This window comes from Oxyura jamaicensis, chromosome 8 (assembly GCF_011077185.1).
Source record: "Oxyura jamaicensis isolate SHBP4307 breed ruddy duck chromosome 8, BPBGC_Ojam_1.0, whole genome shotgun sequence".
Lineage (NCBI taxonomy): Eukaryota > Metazoa > Chordata > Aves > Anseriformes > Anatidae > Oxyura > Oxyura jamaicensis.
In genome coordinates, this window is record NC_048900.1 from 17069651 (window position 1) to 17086386 (window position 16736).

At 45.0% G+C, this 16736-nt stretch overlaps 1 protein-coding gene across 2 annotated transcripts in view; it reads left to right on the plus strand.

Annotated features, from left to right (window-relative positions):
- Nucleotides 1-16736, plus strand: part of DDAH1 (dimethylarginine dimethylaminohydrolase 1) — a 54726-nt gene that overhangs the window by 23125 nt on the left and 14865 nt on the right. The window contains exons 1-5 of one of the 2 annotated variants that reach the window (XM_035332993.1): nt 5565-5572; nt 12444-12446; nt 13528-13627; nt 14793-14866; nt 15454-15573. In XM_035332993.1, the coding sequence (XP_035188884.1) occupies nt 13537-13627; nt 14793-14866; nt 15454-15573 (285 nt within the window). In that variant the 5' untranslated portion in view covers nt 5565-5572; nt 12444-12446; nt 13528-13536. Of the gene's footprint in view, nt 1-5564; nt 5573-12443; nt 12447-13527; nt 13628-14792; nt 14867-15453; nt 15574-16736 lie in introns of those variants that run through there. The other variant, XM_035332992.1, reaches the window with a different exon arrangement.

Below are 16736 nucleotides of genomic sequence, written 5' to 3' on the forward strand. Positions count from 1 at the left end.
GCAAAAATATTTATTTAATGCTCTGTGTGAATATTGAAGAATTGATCCTTTCCAGCTAGTAATGAATCAGCACCGCTGTTGCTGTTCCTCAGAGAAGCAAAGCAGAAAAAATGCCCTTCTGAATCTTGATTCTGCTGTCCTGAGCCTTTCACCATGTCCTTTTGCTTTCAGAAGTTCCCATAATTTCTGATATATTGCACTGTAACTTATTTCTTACAATTGTTTTGGCTTTTTTAACTGAATTTAATTTTTCCTCTATGCCAGCTATAAATATCCATTAGGTTTGCTTCTTAATCTTGCATGGTGCTCTTTCTCACATGTGAGTGCAGGCTTTCTGGACATTTAGTGACATTTTCATAAAACTGCTCCTGGGCATACTTATTTCTAGCATGCGGATTTGCTGCTTAATGATTTGTCTTACAACTATTTCAACTTTGAGAAAATCGTGCTTGTGAACATTACTCATTGTAGCTGCTTTTGCTTATCATAGACGTCTTGTCTATGAAATCTGTCACTTGTTCAGTGAACTTTACCTTCATCACTTTCTATGTAATTGGAAAAGCATGGAGTATTACCCATGTTCTGAACAAAACAACAGGCTTTATAAACTAGTATCTGCTAACTGTGCGTTAGGTTTGTCAGGAACACCATCTTCCTGGTCGCCGTGATGAGTGGTCTCTGGAGGAGAAGTGTGTTTCTCCCCCTAGCTGAAGTGAGTATTAAAAAGATCTGGTGCGTCCCAGTGTGTTGCAGACATGCTTGATGCCTTCACTTTCTTTTTAACCTGTTAAATGGCTGAAGCTCAAGATAAACAAGCCAAAGAGAGAAGATCATATTCTTCCTGCTCTGACCCTCCAGACTGTATGTGTTTCTGCAGCTTTTTCTCTTTGCTGTTGTGTAACTACACTTAAAACTTTTCACCAACCAAAATGGGTAGGAAAACAGGCTTCCTACCTTTCTCTTCAAGCACTTACTTGTAGGACATCAAAAGCATTCAGCAGTCAATCGAGACGAGTTTTAAAAACCCATGCTAGCATCTACAAATAATATAGCTATTATCTTTCTAAGTTTCCACTTTACTGCTTCATCCGTATATCTGTAAGCATGTCTCATGTGGAGACTGACCAGCAGCACAAGACCCTTGTACTGTGGAAGCTAAAACATTTGCCGTGTGACACATGCTTCTCTGGCTCTTCCTGAAAGTAACCCAGTGATGGTGAGAAGTGAATGAGGAACTCCCGAGCAGTTTAGCTTCTTGGTGAAATGTAATGAGCAAGTTGTAGGGCATCTTCATTTTCTCTGGCCAGGAGGTGCACTAAGGGCTTGATGCTGCAGTCACACACAATTGTCGTTAGGCCAGGCGATCCCAGCAGTTCCCAAATCCTTGCCCTGTGATGCAGGTTCTATTTCCCTCCTCCCAGTCTGGGCCATGTGTGCATCCAGGGCTGTGGTTCTTGATGGGCTTAGCTGCCCGACACAGAAGCGCTGTCCTCCCCGGGACGGCAGCTGCTCCTAGCCCCATGGCTGAAACCAAAACACCCCCTGAGGAAACATGCTCTTCAGCTCCTCCACGACAGAGTGCATGAAATGGTTTTCATTTAACTCTCATGAATGACCCTGCTCCAGCACAAAGCTCGCTTTTTATTTGCTCCAGGGCCTGCAGGTACCTGTGGGCTCTGGCATCACCTCTGTCTGGGCGTGCTGCAGTTACGAGCTGTCGGGTTACTGCCGCACCTCAGGCGGTTTTGATAACAGCTGGTGAGGTAATCGTTTCCATTTTGTTATGATTTTATACATTTCAGCCTTTCCCTTTATTTCTAAGCAGCGGTGAGTTTATGTAGTGCTGCATGGGGAAAGGAAAAGCCATCAGGCAGTCTCCTGCATCATCACCTCCTGGCTGTTACTCCAGCAGACGTGCTCCCCCTTCCACCCAAGCCTGGACAGGGGCTGTTTCTGCCTCGGGTCCTCATGCAGCGGTGGGCTTGAGGTGATCTCATGGCATGGGAATAGCCCTGAGCCTGGACATGTTGGGGACTGAGGTGGTTGGAGGAAAGGGCTGAGATGTGCTGGCACCCAAACCTTTGGGAATATTGTGGCCACTCAGCAAAAAAGGAGGCTTGGATGCCGTGAAAAGTGGGCACGTGCTGCCTCAGGTACAGGGGGTGTAGTTAGGAAATGTGGGTCATCAAATTTAATTAGCCCTGTACGATCTGGCTATGAGTAGTTCTTTCTGGATCTGCTCCTCCTTCAAAGGAGCTCTTATTAAATAATACCTTAGCTTAAACCCTAATTTCTAATATGCATTTAAAAGCCTGCACAGAGTGATTTCCCTTCCCAAAGTAACTGCAAGACAACGTGGCAGGATACCTCAGGATCCGCATCTCCTGCAAAGTGCGTGATGAATGGAATTGTTAAGGATGTGAAGGGAGATGGCTTTGCAAAGCACATCCCTTTCTAAAGGGGTTAGGAGTCACATATAAAGTATCTTTAAATAAAAGAGCTTTTGCAAAGTGGAATCTTTAATCAGTTCCTTTTTACTTAGCTGTTGTCTTGCTTTTCTTCATTTTTCTGTTGTCCCTGTACATTTAAAACAGGTGTGGTGGTTTCCCTGTGTTTAAAATCCATTTGCATTTTATATTTGTACAATGCAGAGTTTATACAGCAGCACAGTGCAGCAGTAATACAGTTGCAGATATGTCAAAGAAATTATTCCTTTCAAAAACACAACAGCCCCTTCCCCATTTCCCTCCTGTTTCTAGCGGAACGTGGCATGTAGCGCTGTTAAAAGAATACGGTCTCAGGATGCGTGAAAGTGTGTCAGAGCTTGCTTAGTGGGGAAGGGAGCACCTGCCCCAGAGCGGCTCCCTTACAGGACGGCTGATACTTGCATTTCTGCAATGATTGTATGAAACATTAAGGACAGCTTGGAGAGGGTTCTGACCCCGGTGGGGTCAGGGTTTTACCCTGCCTCCTGCCTGGTTTGTGTCCCATGTTCAGGTCTGACCTCCCCAGTTCCCACCCCTGACATATCCACATGGGCTTACGCTGGTGGTGCTGGCAGGGGTCCGGGCAGCGTCAGCCTCCCAGTTTTGACTCGGAATGACTCGGGCTTACAATCAGCTGCTGCCGTGAGCGTCCCGTGGTGCAGCTCTGCGTCTGCAGCCTTCCCGAGCAAAGGCGTCGGGAGGGCCGGGGGCACGGCGTAAGCACACTGGTTTGGAGGTGTGACCTCTGTCTTGTGCGTGTAACGTTCACGTAGTGTCTGTTACGAAGTGCTGCGGTCTACATGTGGGTGTTGGTGCTTTTAAACCAAGCCCTGCCCGTGAGCTGTACGGCTCGGCCCTGCAGGTGACCGGAGGGGACCCTTAGCGCGATGCCCGGCTCGTGGAGGTGCGGGGTGCAGAGCAGTGCCTGTGGGGCAGCACGGGGCAGCACCGTGCCTGCGGGGAGCACTGATGGCAGGCTCATCCCGGGCTCATCCCACACTGCTGTCAGCCTGCCAGGCAGCACCTGGCAGGCTCGCGGGGAAGGGGGTGTGTGTATGCACGGCTTCCTACCTCGTAAATGCGTGCAGTTGCGGAGAGAATGCACCAACCGCTGTGTTTCCTCGCGTGCTCTTAGCTTCTGTGCTCGCTGCTCTATTCTCGTCTCTTGTTGCTGGCAGCTTCAGACGGGGCAGGCTGTAAAAGCAGCTCCTGTGAGGCGGGCTCTTCCTCCGCCTTGGTCAGGCTGAGTTGAATGCAGAGTAGCCAGAGATGGACAGTTACTTACACTTGCTGCAGATTTTCCTCTAGAGCCTAAGAATCTGTTAAAACCTGTCAGTATTGTATCAGACCACTTCAGGTTATTTTCAGGTTGAAGCGTCACAGCTAGCGCTGTGATGGCCCATTTGTTCAGTGGCTTGCTTCTAGTTTACTTGTTGGTACGGTGATATATCGATTTTGACTACTCTGACTGTTGGTATGTCTTCGAGGATTTAATTCCGTTTTATGTGTTTCAGCAAGTTTCTGCATTCCTTCTTGGATGACACTTCTCAGACAGCAGAACCTTCCTGGAACTAGCTGGGGGAAGAAAATGGTCAGAACTCGCATTTTCTGCTGTTATTGTGGTTATCTGTCTACACACTTCAGGACACTCCTGCAGGATGTGTTAGCGCAGCTAAAATAAGACCATCAAGTCAACTTCTGTAAAAGCATGAATGAAACCTATTATTAGAGGGGGGAAAAACACTGGGTTAGTATAACCTCTGCCCGTGGGTTATAAAATAACAAGGGAGCAACCGGATGTTTCTTAGTGAAAGGTCAGTTATTGAGTGAATTTAATGCGAGCAAAAATATTCTCTTTGCCTGTGGTGATGGTCATTGCTCCTCCTGGGCTGGCTTCTGGGGACTCTGCTTCACCTCGCTGCCATCCGCAGCACGTGGACCTGCTAGTGACCACTGGATCTTCTCTGTGGCTCCCCACCAGACAGGTGAGGCAGGGCCAGATCTTCCTGAAGATCCTCTGCCATTCGTGCAGCTGAAGACCTCGGAGTGCTCAGTGCCTGCCTCGGCCGGGTGGTGGGAAGAGGGTGGTGGGAAGAGGGTTTGGGTGGGAGCAACTGCTCCAGGGCCCTGCTGGGACAGAGCTGGGTGGGAGCCACCTCTCAGTGGAGTAACATTGGCTGGTATAAAGGGAAATTTCTAAACCCTCTTCTGAGGAGGTTGACATGGTTTTAGAAGTTACAAAATTTGGAGTCCTCTTGACAAAATGGCATGCACCCAGCAAAATCAGAAGGCAGCATGCCCATGTCTTGACAATTAACTGTTAGGAATCTCAGCAAAATCTGCTTTAATGCAAAATAAACGCTCTTCCAGGTTTTTTGTTTTGTTTTGTTTTGTTTTTTGGAGTCTTTTATATTTATTTTGGTTGTTAAAACTAAGATTCAGTAAAGAGAGGAGGAAATGAGTTGCTGAAATGAAAATGCAGACAGGAGCAAACTTGACGGGGCACTCGGGAGCCCCAGAGGCCATTCCTCTGCAGGAAGCCCCAGCAGTATTTACTACTGCATCCAAACTGGGAGCACCTCATTCAAGAAGTTACTATATGTATACAATATATATTATCCTGCTTGTGGCATCATTATTTTTCACTTCTTTAGTGTAGTTTTTCCTTTAAAAAGAGTTCCCTACCTTAAAATAAGTGGAGTATTATCCTTGCCAAAGATCTTTCAGCCTCTTTAGAATAGGGCATTTAGATGGCTTGGGACAAAGTAAGCATGGTGAATGCTCGGTGTCAAGTCATGAACAAATGGCACAGAAACATTAGTACAGTACAGAGTGAAACCTGACAACTCGCCGTTAAAGGAAAGGAATGCTACTGTATGGTTCGATTGTGATCAACTTATCTTCAAGTAGGTTTATTAGCAATTTAATGGAATATTGGTTATTCAAGAGCCATAATAGCCCTGGCTGAAATGTCCCTTCTGCTCGGTTTTCCCATACCCTGTGGAATGAGCAGAATGTGACAGTCGAGCTTTCAACAGGCTTCATGAATTTTAAATACTTTTCAGCTGTGAAATGGGGCACATGGCGTGTGGTCAACAGTGGACAAGAAGCTGGCAGCCGCTGTGGGTATTATGGGATATTGAGTGTCTGGGAGATAATGAATGCTTGGCTTATCCAGGTGCATTCTTGGCCCACTGTGCATGTCCAGGCAGAGTGGAAGATATTTCTCTGTCCAACCTTTAACAATTGATCATTTTGTAATTGTAAGCAGAAAGTATTTAGAACGTTACTTTCTCAGCATGCCTGTGTACGATTTAAATTTCATGTCATCATCTTTATCCAGTAAAATCTTCACTGTTTTTCTGTGGCAATGCATTCATGCTGCTTAAACTTTTCCACTAACCTGATTCTATGCTTACTAGATCTTAGCGAGCCTTTTTTTCTAGTGACTTGAAATCTCCATCTTTTTAAGCATTTTTTTTTTTTTTTTTTGCTGTCAACAATTTATACTCAACTGAAATTATTTGCACTCGCTGTGGGTTGAAATTTCAGCCTTTTTTGTAGTAAGTAAGCAGATCGCTGGCTCCTGTCTTGTGGGAAATGGTGTCCCTACATTTGAAAGGCTAAGTGTTGTAAGAGAAAGGGGAAAGCCAGGTGTCCTTTACTACTGGTGAGCTATGTAGAGTTGTTCTCATGTGCTTCAGTTCTGCTTAGCTGTTAAAACTTGACACGCTTCAAGGACATCCCGTTTAGTGGTGTTTTAACTGTGTGTACAAATCTAACTACAATGAATTTGTTACAGATCAGTGGAATAATAGTGGTCAAGGGGAGAGTTTTTCCACTGTGTGTTTCATCTTGTCTATGTAGCAATTTGAAGGATTTTTGGTCATTTTACATCTACATAAATCTTATTTCTATAGGCATCATGAAAAACACTTAGCGTAAAACAATCAAGTCCCAAATATATTTTTAGTAAAGTTCTAAAATCATAAAATATCAGTGAAGATAGAATATCCAGACTATTGTTTGTCTATTATCAGTTCATCGTGTTGCAGTTTGTCTGCCACAGGATGGGCGTGGGATTAGATGATGCCTGCTGCGCTGGTGAAAGGTTGCATGTGTGTGTGTGTGTACGTGTGCGCGAACAGATGGGGCACCAGCATTTGGGGTGCCTGCAGGAAGAGGTGGCCACGGGACCTTCTGAGATGTATCAGGCTGCAGCTCTTTTGATGTGCAGCTGAGGAGACTTCCTCATAAAGACTTGACATGAAGCCCGGGAGGCCACCTTCTACTTTCTGCTCCTCCTCCATGAGCTGGTCCCTCCCTGTGCCTTGCATGGTCCAGTTCTTTGGATATTTCCTCTTCCCTAGCCATTCCTAGTCATGCTGTGCTTAACCTGATCTCAGGGTGCTCTAAGGGCGATGGACATTGAGCACCAGGTACATCAGCTCTAGGCACACAGTTTGAGACTATTTTGGTAGTAGTGGATTTGGATCCATAATAAGCAGCATGTGGGCAATAATGAACGGGGTAATTATCCGTGTGGCCCTTCCTGAACTCCGTGGATCAGGAACTACCCAAACCCTGCCAAAAGCTGCACCTGTACCTGGTGGGCTTTGTGTATTGGGAACAACGGACATGCTATTTTCTGCTCGAGGATGTTACTTGGGAATATCTCGATGTTCCTTCTCGTCCCTACTGTGACCTGGTCTGCATGAGAAGTGGTCACGAGTGAGGGAGAGGAAGGAGCCCACGTGCAGTCCTGGCCCCACAGTTCCACGTTGCTAGGGCACTGAAGGGGCAGGGTTCACTAAAACCCCTGAAAAGGGAAAGCCCTGAAAAGGGTTTTCTGCGTGTTCTGAAGCAGCACCGCGTTGTCCACACACAGCGACGTGTGGTCTGGTTTGGGCACGTTGTGCTCTGAGGGCTCTGATCTGAGCAGTTTGGGTGGTTTGGTAAGGGTACCTCGGGAACAAGTACCCTGTGTCACCCCATAACGTGGTGCCGAGCAGCTGCAGGTCTTCACCTCGCCTCCCCTTCCTGAAAGAGGAGGGGGTGGGCACAAAGGCTCTGCGTGGGGGGAAAGGGGAATCTCTTGCCAAGGCAGACTGCAGTCCTTCAGCTGGCACGGGAGGCAATGGCAGGTACAGGGCGTCCTTACCAGGCCGTGCTGGAGCCTGTTTGCTGGGACGGAGCTGACGTTACTTGTCTTGCACATAACTCTTTTGTGATCTGATCTGCTTCAAAGAGCAGCTCTGGAGCGTCTTGTTCTTCCACTGCTTCCTGGCTGACGTCTCAAAGCCAGGGCCTTTTCTGGTGTCAACAGAGCTGGAAACAGGAGTTGGAAACTCTGCCATAACCCACATACCACTGATTTGTGAGATCAATACACACTAGGGTGCGTATATGACCTATTTAAAGCAAGAAAATAACCAGTACTGGATTATTCTTTAAAAAAAAAAAAAAAAATCACTCAAAACTATTACAATACTGCTTTATTTTCTCTGAAGCCTCTGCAAGCCCAGAATGGCAGTGCTTATCGTCAGGGGGAGACAGACTTTCCTCATCTCCAAACAGCAGATTCAGACAGGCGAGGATTTGGATCAAGACCAACACTGGTATCTGGTTTTGCAAAACTGAAGTCTACCCTTCCCTGGCCCCGGATTTGTCCCTCTCTATTTATAGTCCTCACTCGGAGCCTTGCTGAAAAATGCATTATATATTGACAGTGGCACTTTGTGAACTCGGAACTAATGGCTCCAGAAATAGTCACCTCAGAGATATCATAGCCCAAATTTTGCATATATTGAGTCTGACATTTGCTTTGCATGGCTATAAATGATAGTTTAAAACACAATGAAGTGGAGACTGAAAGCCAGTAATGGTGATTTACCGTGCTGAAGAAATTGGTGGTGGATGTAGAATTTCAGGAGACAATGCAGTAGTGGTTCTTGGGCTGCGAGTCCTTTTTGTTAGAGCTGTGGTCTCCAGAGAACCAAGCTGCTAGCACTTAAAGCTGAACTCTGCTGTTTTAGAAACCTAATTTAATCTCTGGTTCATTGGACGATCTTCTGCTTTCTGAATGTCTTTGCATCCTTTCATTTGAAACGGATCTGCAGACATCTCTTTCACCGAGAGCTCGGAGACAAATGCAGACGGGTAATTGCAGTCATTAAGGAACGCTTCATTTGGTACCATGCACAGCTTCTGCCCAGATCCAGCTGTGGCCCTGCACCCAGTGGCAGTTCGGAGCCTCGGGGATGCACTGCCTAAGTCCCAGCACCCAGCCCAGGTGTTAGCCCGGCAGCTTTTCTGCTGGCCTCTTCTTTGCTGGGATGAGCCACGGTTTGTAGTGGAGTGCTCAATGCTGGCTTCAGGCCCCTCTTTCAAAATCATTTCCTCGTTTCCACTGTCCTTCGAAAAGATTGTTTCCTACTTATTGTCAATAACATAAATCTCATAATGTGGTTAGCACACAGAATACCAGTAAATAATTAAGGAAACAGCCTCTGTTTGGAGTGCATCAAATAGTAATATAGAGAAGGAAAAATCCCAGCACATCAGTTACAGTAATTGGTGGAACCAGCAGTCCGGAGGGTAATGAGCTCCATTTGTAAAGCACAAGGAAATTAGATTCTTATAAATGTCAAACGCAGTTATTGTCCTCTTTCCTTGAAACAGAACTGAGCTGGCTGAAGTCCATTGTCTCTCCATCAGCTTTGTTATGGATTAGACACATCCCGTCTCACACCAGGAATGTGCTTATTAGAAAAAATATCACTACACAAAGCATACAAGCTTTAACACTCATCTGATGTACTAATGGCTACATTTACAATAAAACCCAATATTGTGTTACAAACCTTAAGCTGACCTGAGATAATATGATACAGGAATATTAAACGATACAGATGAGTGTTTTCTTTGTGCGATACAATTCTGACTACCTGGGGTCTTATTTTTCAAATAAAGGAGTTAAAGTAAGGGAAGGTGACTTTTCCTTTTGGCTACTTTGAAAAATGTAAATGCTAATTCTTCCTCCTAGTGAATACACTTGTAGTCAATTCATGTCTAAATGCTTAATGTATTTTACAGCTGTCTCCTGGGTAACATGGCTTTACAGAAGATTTTGTCCATCTACCTTTCTTCAGTTCTTTCCTGGGAAAAAAAAAGCAAGAGGTAGTTATGCATTCACAGTCAAAGCTAGCTCTGTGACTTAGTCTTTAATTCATTGTAAAGTCTCACCAATATGCATTAAGACTTCATGCTTTAGGAAAAATGGGATCAGTTGCTTTGGGAGAACAAAGCCCAAGGAGGATAGAGGGCTCTGTACAAACCCGTTTCCTGCATCCCTATTTTTAACTTTTCACTTGAGGGTAATGATCACTTGTCCCTCAGCAGCTAGAGATGGCACCTTGTGTTCTCTCTGTGCAGGAGCTGCACTGAGAAGTGACACGGCCCTTCCTGACTTGGGACTGCTTTCACGAAGGCTCAAGGATGGAGCCAAGCTCTTGATTCCCTTTCGCAACAATGAGATACAGACTCAAGCAGCTTGCATGGACTTTGCCACCTATTAACCCCGTCACTGAGTGATGCAGGTCAGGCGTCTTTGGTGGCAAGCCATTACACTGAACATGCTGTATTGGAGAGCCTGCTGGGGACTGCAGCGTTGCTTTGAAGATGTCATTGTGGTGGGGGTGATGCAAGTCTGCGCTCTCCCCATGCATGAAACTCAGCTATATGCAAAAGCAGAAGGGCTGGTCATTTCTGGTTTTGTTTTTCCAGAATCCTGTATTTACAAATGCTCTTTTCCCAGTAGTTTTTTGATAATGCTAGTCTTCCCTCTGATCTTCTGTGTCTCAGTTTGTGCTCCTCCTTCCGTTTCTGCTTCTACTGAATGAAGCTCCTGGTGTTGCCCACATTAAAAAAAAAAAAAAAAACAACAACAACAAAAAAAACTAACAAACAAACAACAACAAAAAACAGTAACTTGAGACTTCTTTTTATTTTATGTAAGCTGCGGATATTGAAAGAGATTCTTAGCATGTGTCACCAGACATGTGAACAGCACTTTCCAATTAAAACTCTAGGAAATTCTACTGGTTGCTTAAAAACCCCACAAAACACGGAGCCATAGACTTGAATTCATAAACATCCATGATGGAAAAAAGATCCAGCTATTTACATGGCAGTCATTTTATTTATTTAAATTTGGTTTTGTAAGTTAAAATGAGTACAGCCCTGGGAGAAAAACATCTTGAGCATTTTATGTGTACCTGCAAGGCTTGGAACAATCACAGAGCAAATTAAACTGGTTTTCGGTGATTTTGGACAACTTACAGATGTGATAACTTTCCCTAATGTCTGCACCACAGCTGCATCAACCCCTGCAAATTAAATAAACAATTCAAGGCATCTCTGACGTAGCCTGTTGGTTAAATTGTAATCAGCACCTGGTAATTAAAACACTAATGGCTGAAATGACAACTCTGAAGTCAGTATTTACCTTTCACTGTCCTCATTAGCTGGGCCCTTTGTTTAATTGGTCCTCTCACAGAAGGGCTCCGAGCCTGTGCTGGCGCGGGGCCTGGGTGCTGCTGCCTGCACGGGGAGCTGTGGACAGGCTCCGGCCTCGTTGCCTGCAGCCACCTTCCCGCTCACCTCTGTGAGGTGAGCGCTGGCTTCGGGGCGGCTTCTCAGGGCAGTGCAAGTATCACATCGCTGCAGTGCTCAGGTCAAATTCCCACCTGCCAGAGGGAGCCTGGGTGTGTGTTCTGGTCTTATGTGCCTCCACCCTGGGTCTTCTGTACCCCTTGCCTAGTCAAGATGTGTGCTGCTTTGCTCTTCTCCTCATCAATCTGTCTCCTTCTGACCATTAAATACAATAAAACAATGGACACAAGCTTTCTGCCAGCCTGCCTTGCACCAAGGCTCATTCAGATCCTGAATGATCCCCCTCTCTGTAGATGGCACAGATATTGCCCCTCTCAGATGCCTTTCTGTGGCAAAGGGGAACTTCTGCTTTTGGCTGTCCCTGCAGAAGGCAGGTAGGGCGGGCCTGTGCTGCCTTAATGCCTGGTGTAGTTGAGTGCCCAGCCTTTAGTTTGTTGGTCTGCTTCACTCTGGCCCAACACAGTGAGTCTGTGTGCTCTTGGCCTGGGAGCCTTCCTGTAGCATGGCACAATTGTGTTATCCCCTGTAAGCCGATTGTTTTCTTCTCAGGGGCCTTACGGTTCATAAGCACCAGCACGGTACAAACAGCTGGGCTTCACAGGCAAAAGAAATCTTGGTATCAGAGAGCACACAGATGTTAAGAAATGTTGTGGATTTTATACAACAGTTTTCCAATTGCAACTCAGCTGCTTCCCATTGATTTTTAAAATACCACATGGGTCCAGTCCTCCTTTTAAACCTAATTTTAAAGATCACTGGAGATGGAGCAGCAGGACCAAGAAAGGTGAAGCGTACTGCTCCGCCTGGAGACTGGAGTGCAAAGATGCAGCCTGAAGTCATTCTAGCATCAAGTAAAAGACAGGATCAAAAAGAAACATTAATAATTGTAAAGGATGTGCTTCAGGCTCGCTCCAGACTGCGTGACAAAGGCTACGACAGGGAGGACAAGTCCCTCAGTCTGGGGAAGCTCCTGGGTGCAGCTCTGTGTTGCTGTTTAACCCGTGAGCAGAGACCTGCCTTCATCCCACTCAGCCTCAAACCGAGCCTTGTGCCTCAGCAGTGTGCTTGTGCTTTGTCTGTAAAGTGACTGGACAGTGTGAATGGGCTAGAAGAAGAGGTACCTGCAAAGAGCATATTGGATCTTCGGTAAGATGCCGACCCCAGTCCCTTAGGTCCCTACGTCAGCTGCCTGGCAGTCCCTGCAGACCAGCCTGCTCTGCTTGTGCTTCAGGAGGGGCGACACCGGTGCCACATGTCTGAGTCATGGAAAATTAACAGCAAAAGTGGGCTTAGGTGGACTGTGTCTGCCCCTTCCCTGAAGTCAGCACTGCTCTTACGAAGGCCCGACAGCTGTGCAACATGCTGCAATTGCTCTGAGACTGCTTTCCCTGCGGTGACAGGCCTGCTTTGGGGGGCCCACGTCGCAGTGCTGCCAGGGTTGCCCCTGTTAGTATGTGGTGCTGGAGGACAGGTTCTGTGTCACCTCTTTTAGCTTCCTGTGTCTCGTCTAGAAATGCTCAATGTATCATGTTAAAGAAGTAAAGGACATACAAAAATCAGCACTAACAGGCCCTCTCTGTATCTTCCACGTGTTAATGTTCTGGTTAACCACGGCAAGGAGGTTTTGCTGGGCACAGAGGTGCTGCCATGCGGGACCAGAGTTTGCATGTTCCTGTGGATAAGGCAATATTGACATTTTCACTTTTTGCTTGTTGTTGTCATAAGGTTGTGTGTGGGCGCTTCTTTTGGATTACAGGGCACCAAGGCAACGGTGCTTGAACATAACATGAGTTAACCCTTCTTATGGATGGCTGCTGACGTGACACTGTGGGAGCAGCTTCTGCACTCAGCATCTTTAGCAGCCTTCATGGGACAGAAGAAAAGCAGGAAAGCTGAATTCCCTGGTTCTGTTATGGACACCAGTCAGTGGGAAAAGGGCTGGGGCAGCCCTGGGCTTCCTGCCACGCACATGGCCTTGCAGCAAGCAGCCACACGGACAACATGTAGAAATGAGAGACACACACAGACACGTTGAAATGACAGGTCTTGCAATTTTCTAGTGTGGTAGCTCAGAAATGCAGAGGGAACTAGTTCCCAGGAAAGCTGGAAAACGATAGAGAAAATGGACACTTAATGATTTCAGTCTTTTTCTCCGACTGAAGGGAGGTTGACACAAGGGGCTCTGCTGTCCATCTTGCTCTTGGTGTGTTAAAGAGCTTTCTGTGATTTTTATTAAAGATAAGCGTTTCAGGTAGGGTTTGAGTTGTTGTGTTTGTTGGTTTTTGTTTTTGTTTTTTTTAAAAAAAAAAAAAGTTTTTTTTTCAGTGGTACAGACAAAGTATGATCTAAACTACTTTTTCTTTCACAGGTTGAAGCCATGAAGAGAGTACTAGAAAGTCTTAACCTCAATATAGTAGAGATGGTCGATGAAAACGCAACCTTGGATGGTGGAGACGTCTTATTTACAGGTATAATGGTAGTAAATTTGCTGTTTAAATATTCCAACTGCCTAGAAGACAGCATGTTATCTGTTGTCTGAATAACAAAATGTTGTTCTCATGGCTTGTTAAATCAGTTGTTTGCTAAATGTCACACAGGTAGCTGAGATTAATTTTCAGTGCAACCCTCAACGTCCTGCCTCATGTCTGGGTAAATGAAGTAGCAGTACACATAGTACAAAGAGCAGTACTGTGCATACAAATTTTATTTTAGCTTGTAAAATGCCAATAAGAAAAATGCTTTCAATAGCAGCTGCCTGCAGTTGTTTCATATTTCTTATTACAAGCAGCTATGCTTACACAGACTCATTTTCAGGAATTGTGCGGGCTTGATGCAGACAATTGTCACCGGTTCAACGAATCAAATACAAAAAGTGCATTTTAGTTTATGCAGAAAGTAGCAGAGTTGCCTGCCAGATGTCGTGCTAGACAACTTATATGCATGGTTGACTTCAAGGATGAAGATCCTGACAGTGTTTTTTGTGTCATTAAGCCCATTAGGCATTTTCTCACATCAGCTGCGTATACACTTGCTCCCCACCTGCGCTGAATGAGCCTGTTCATTTTGATCAGCATCACAGCAGACTGGCTGCTTGCCTTCGCTCACAGAGGGGAAGGAAGGGTCTCAGAAGAGGCAGGCCAAGAAGGAAGGCCTTTCTAACGCAGCGCAGATCCAGCACCGATTGATTTCCTCTGGAGCTTGAGGGTGCCAGCATCTGCAGAGCTGCCTTGAGACCAGAGGAAATCTCAGAGGGAGGGGGAAATGGTCAATCAGCACTGTACTAATCCAGCCCAGCTGTTCTGTTTCCTGACTCAATGACCATTGCAGGGCTTTAGGAGAGGAAGCTATTTATGCTTCTAGCAAAACACATCTTCTGGAAAAAGATAATTGCTTTAAATTATCAGCTCACGATTGCAGGTTGTATACATTTAAGCTGAATTTTCGGTTTTACTATTCAACTTAAGAAGAGAAAGATAGGAAATTATATTAAAGATTGCCTCAAAATGTCTCTAAAGGTGGCCTGGTTTTGAAATCTGCTTGTTTGACAGAGGAGCTGATGTGTTTTTTTTTTTGCTAAAAAAAAAAAAAAAAAAAAACGCTGTAATTGTTTTGTCCTTCATTTTTTCATTCCAGGCAGAGAATTTTTTGTGGGTCTTTCCAAGCGGACAAATCAACGTGGTGCAGAAATTCTGGCTGACACATTTAAGGTTTGTGGATTCATTCATGCCACAGGAAATACAAACTATCATCTGCTGGATCAGCTGAAAAATTATACTGGACAAGACACTTGTCATACTCTTAAGTGATTTGTTTAGAATTTATTTTTAAAAAATGCAGAAGTTAATGAAGAAGTTTGAATGTCCTTTAAAGAGACAGATGATGAAGTTTGATCTGAAATGTGGAATCACTGCATAAAAGTAATTTGGAGAGTGGGAGGCTGTTATTATCTGAGAGCATATTGACATGTTCTTAATGTTCTCATGTATCAGCACCGTGTTCTTAGTGCTCGTCCCTGGAGAGTTTTTATGTACATACTGTTTAATTACACACTGTAATGCATTGCTTTACAGTTGCAACAATAGTATTATGACACATGTTATGGATTTTACTCCAGTGCACAAGACGCGCTGGTCCAGAGGGGTGTGTTGTACTTAAACAGTTGACATTGTGCCCTGGGATATGTTGCTATTGTTAATTTGCAGAGAGTACAATTAATTATGTAATGTCTCAATATAATTACGGAAATAGGACAAATTAAAAATAATTAAAGCAACCATTCTTTGCTCCTGTACAGGATTATGCTGTCTCCACAGTCCCTGTTCATGATTCTTTGCACCTGAAGAGTTTCTGCAGCATGGCTGGACCAAACCTGATCGCTATTGGATCAAGTGAAGCTGCACAGAAAGCCCTCAAGGTAAAGCACATAAGAAAATTTCTTTAACCAGCAAACTTGGTTTGTTTGTTTTTAATGACTTCTCAAGGATGCTGGAATTTTAAAATAGATATGGATCAGTGAAACAGGAAATCAGTACTCCTGAATGTGCAGGCTGTGAAGAATGTTTATATCAGGTAAGAGAACAGTGACATTAGTTTAGTTTAAGCTATCTACATTAATTTATAAAATGGAATACACAGGGTATTATTTACAGTTTTGTTGATTGAATGTGACAATTTGGTGATAGGAGGGAGGAAAGAGATATTATCAAGGCAGTAGATGTTTGAGCAACCTGGTCTAGTGGAAGGTGTCCCTGCCTGTGGCTGGGGGGTTGGAACTGCAGCTTTAAGGTTCCACGCAACCCAAGCCATTCTGTGACTCTGTATTTACTTCAGACGTTGCTGTGAGAACATGTGGCTTTTAAAATTGCCAGAAGTAAAAGGTTTAGCTTGAGGGAGGAGGGAAAGGGGCATAATCCCTGTTGTAAAGGTGGCCTGCGTGTACATTTTTTCAGTGTAGGATTTCTGGATAAAATCAGTGCGTAACTTCAGCCACAGGGACTTGGGTGCAGGACTCCCCATCCCTCCATAAGGTAGCTGCCGAGTCAGGTTCCTTTCTGTTCACTTTTTCCTCTCTGCTCACGTCAGGCTTTCATAGCAGGATGACTTTGGCAGAAAGGGAGAGTTTTCATCTGAGCCTTGCCATTCTCTGAGCAGTTTGCTTTAAAGGAGGAAGGGTGGGTTTAGAGCCTTCAGGCTAAGGGGCCTTGTGAGTCTGGGTCTCTTTGCTGGCAGACTTGCTTACCTGTTCTTAGGTTTTGCCGAAGCCTCCTTGATACAGTGTGATCACTAATGCATGGAGGAAGCCAGCTACAGATGGGGAAGGGTGGAGGTGGCTCTACTTAACTATAGTGAGAAAACCCTCTGAAGTCCTTTCAGTTTAAATGCATATTATATCTCTTGCTCTGATTATAAAGCATAAATTATTTTATGGAACAGTGCTGCTATTGGTGCCCATGGCTACTGATCTGTATCTGCAACATACAGTACACTTACTGTGGATATAATGTAACTCTGAAATCTTGTTCCAAAAGAGCTTTGGAACCCATCCTGCATGGCTTGAACACCTCCTTGGCTTCAGCA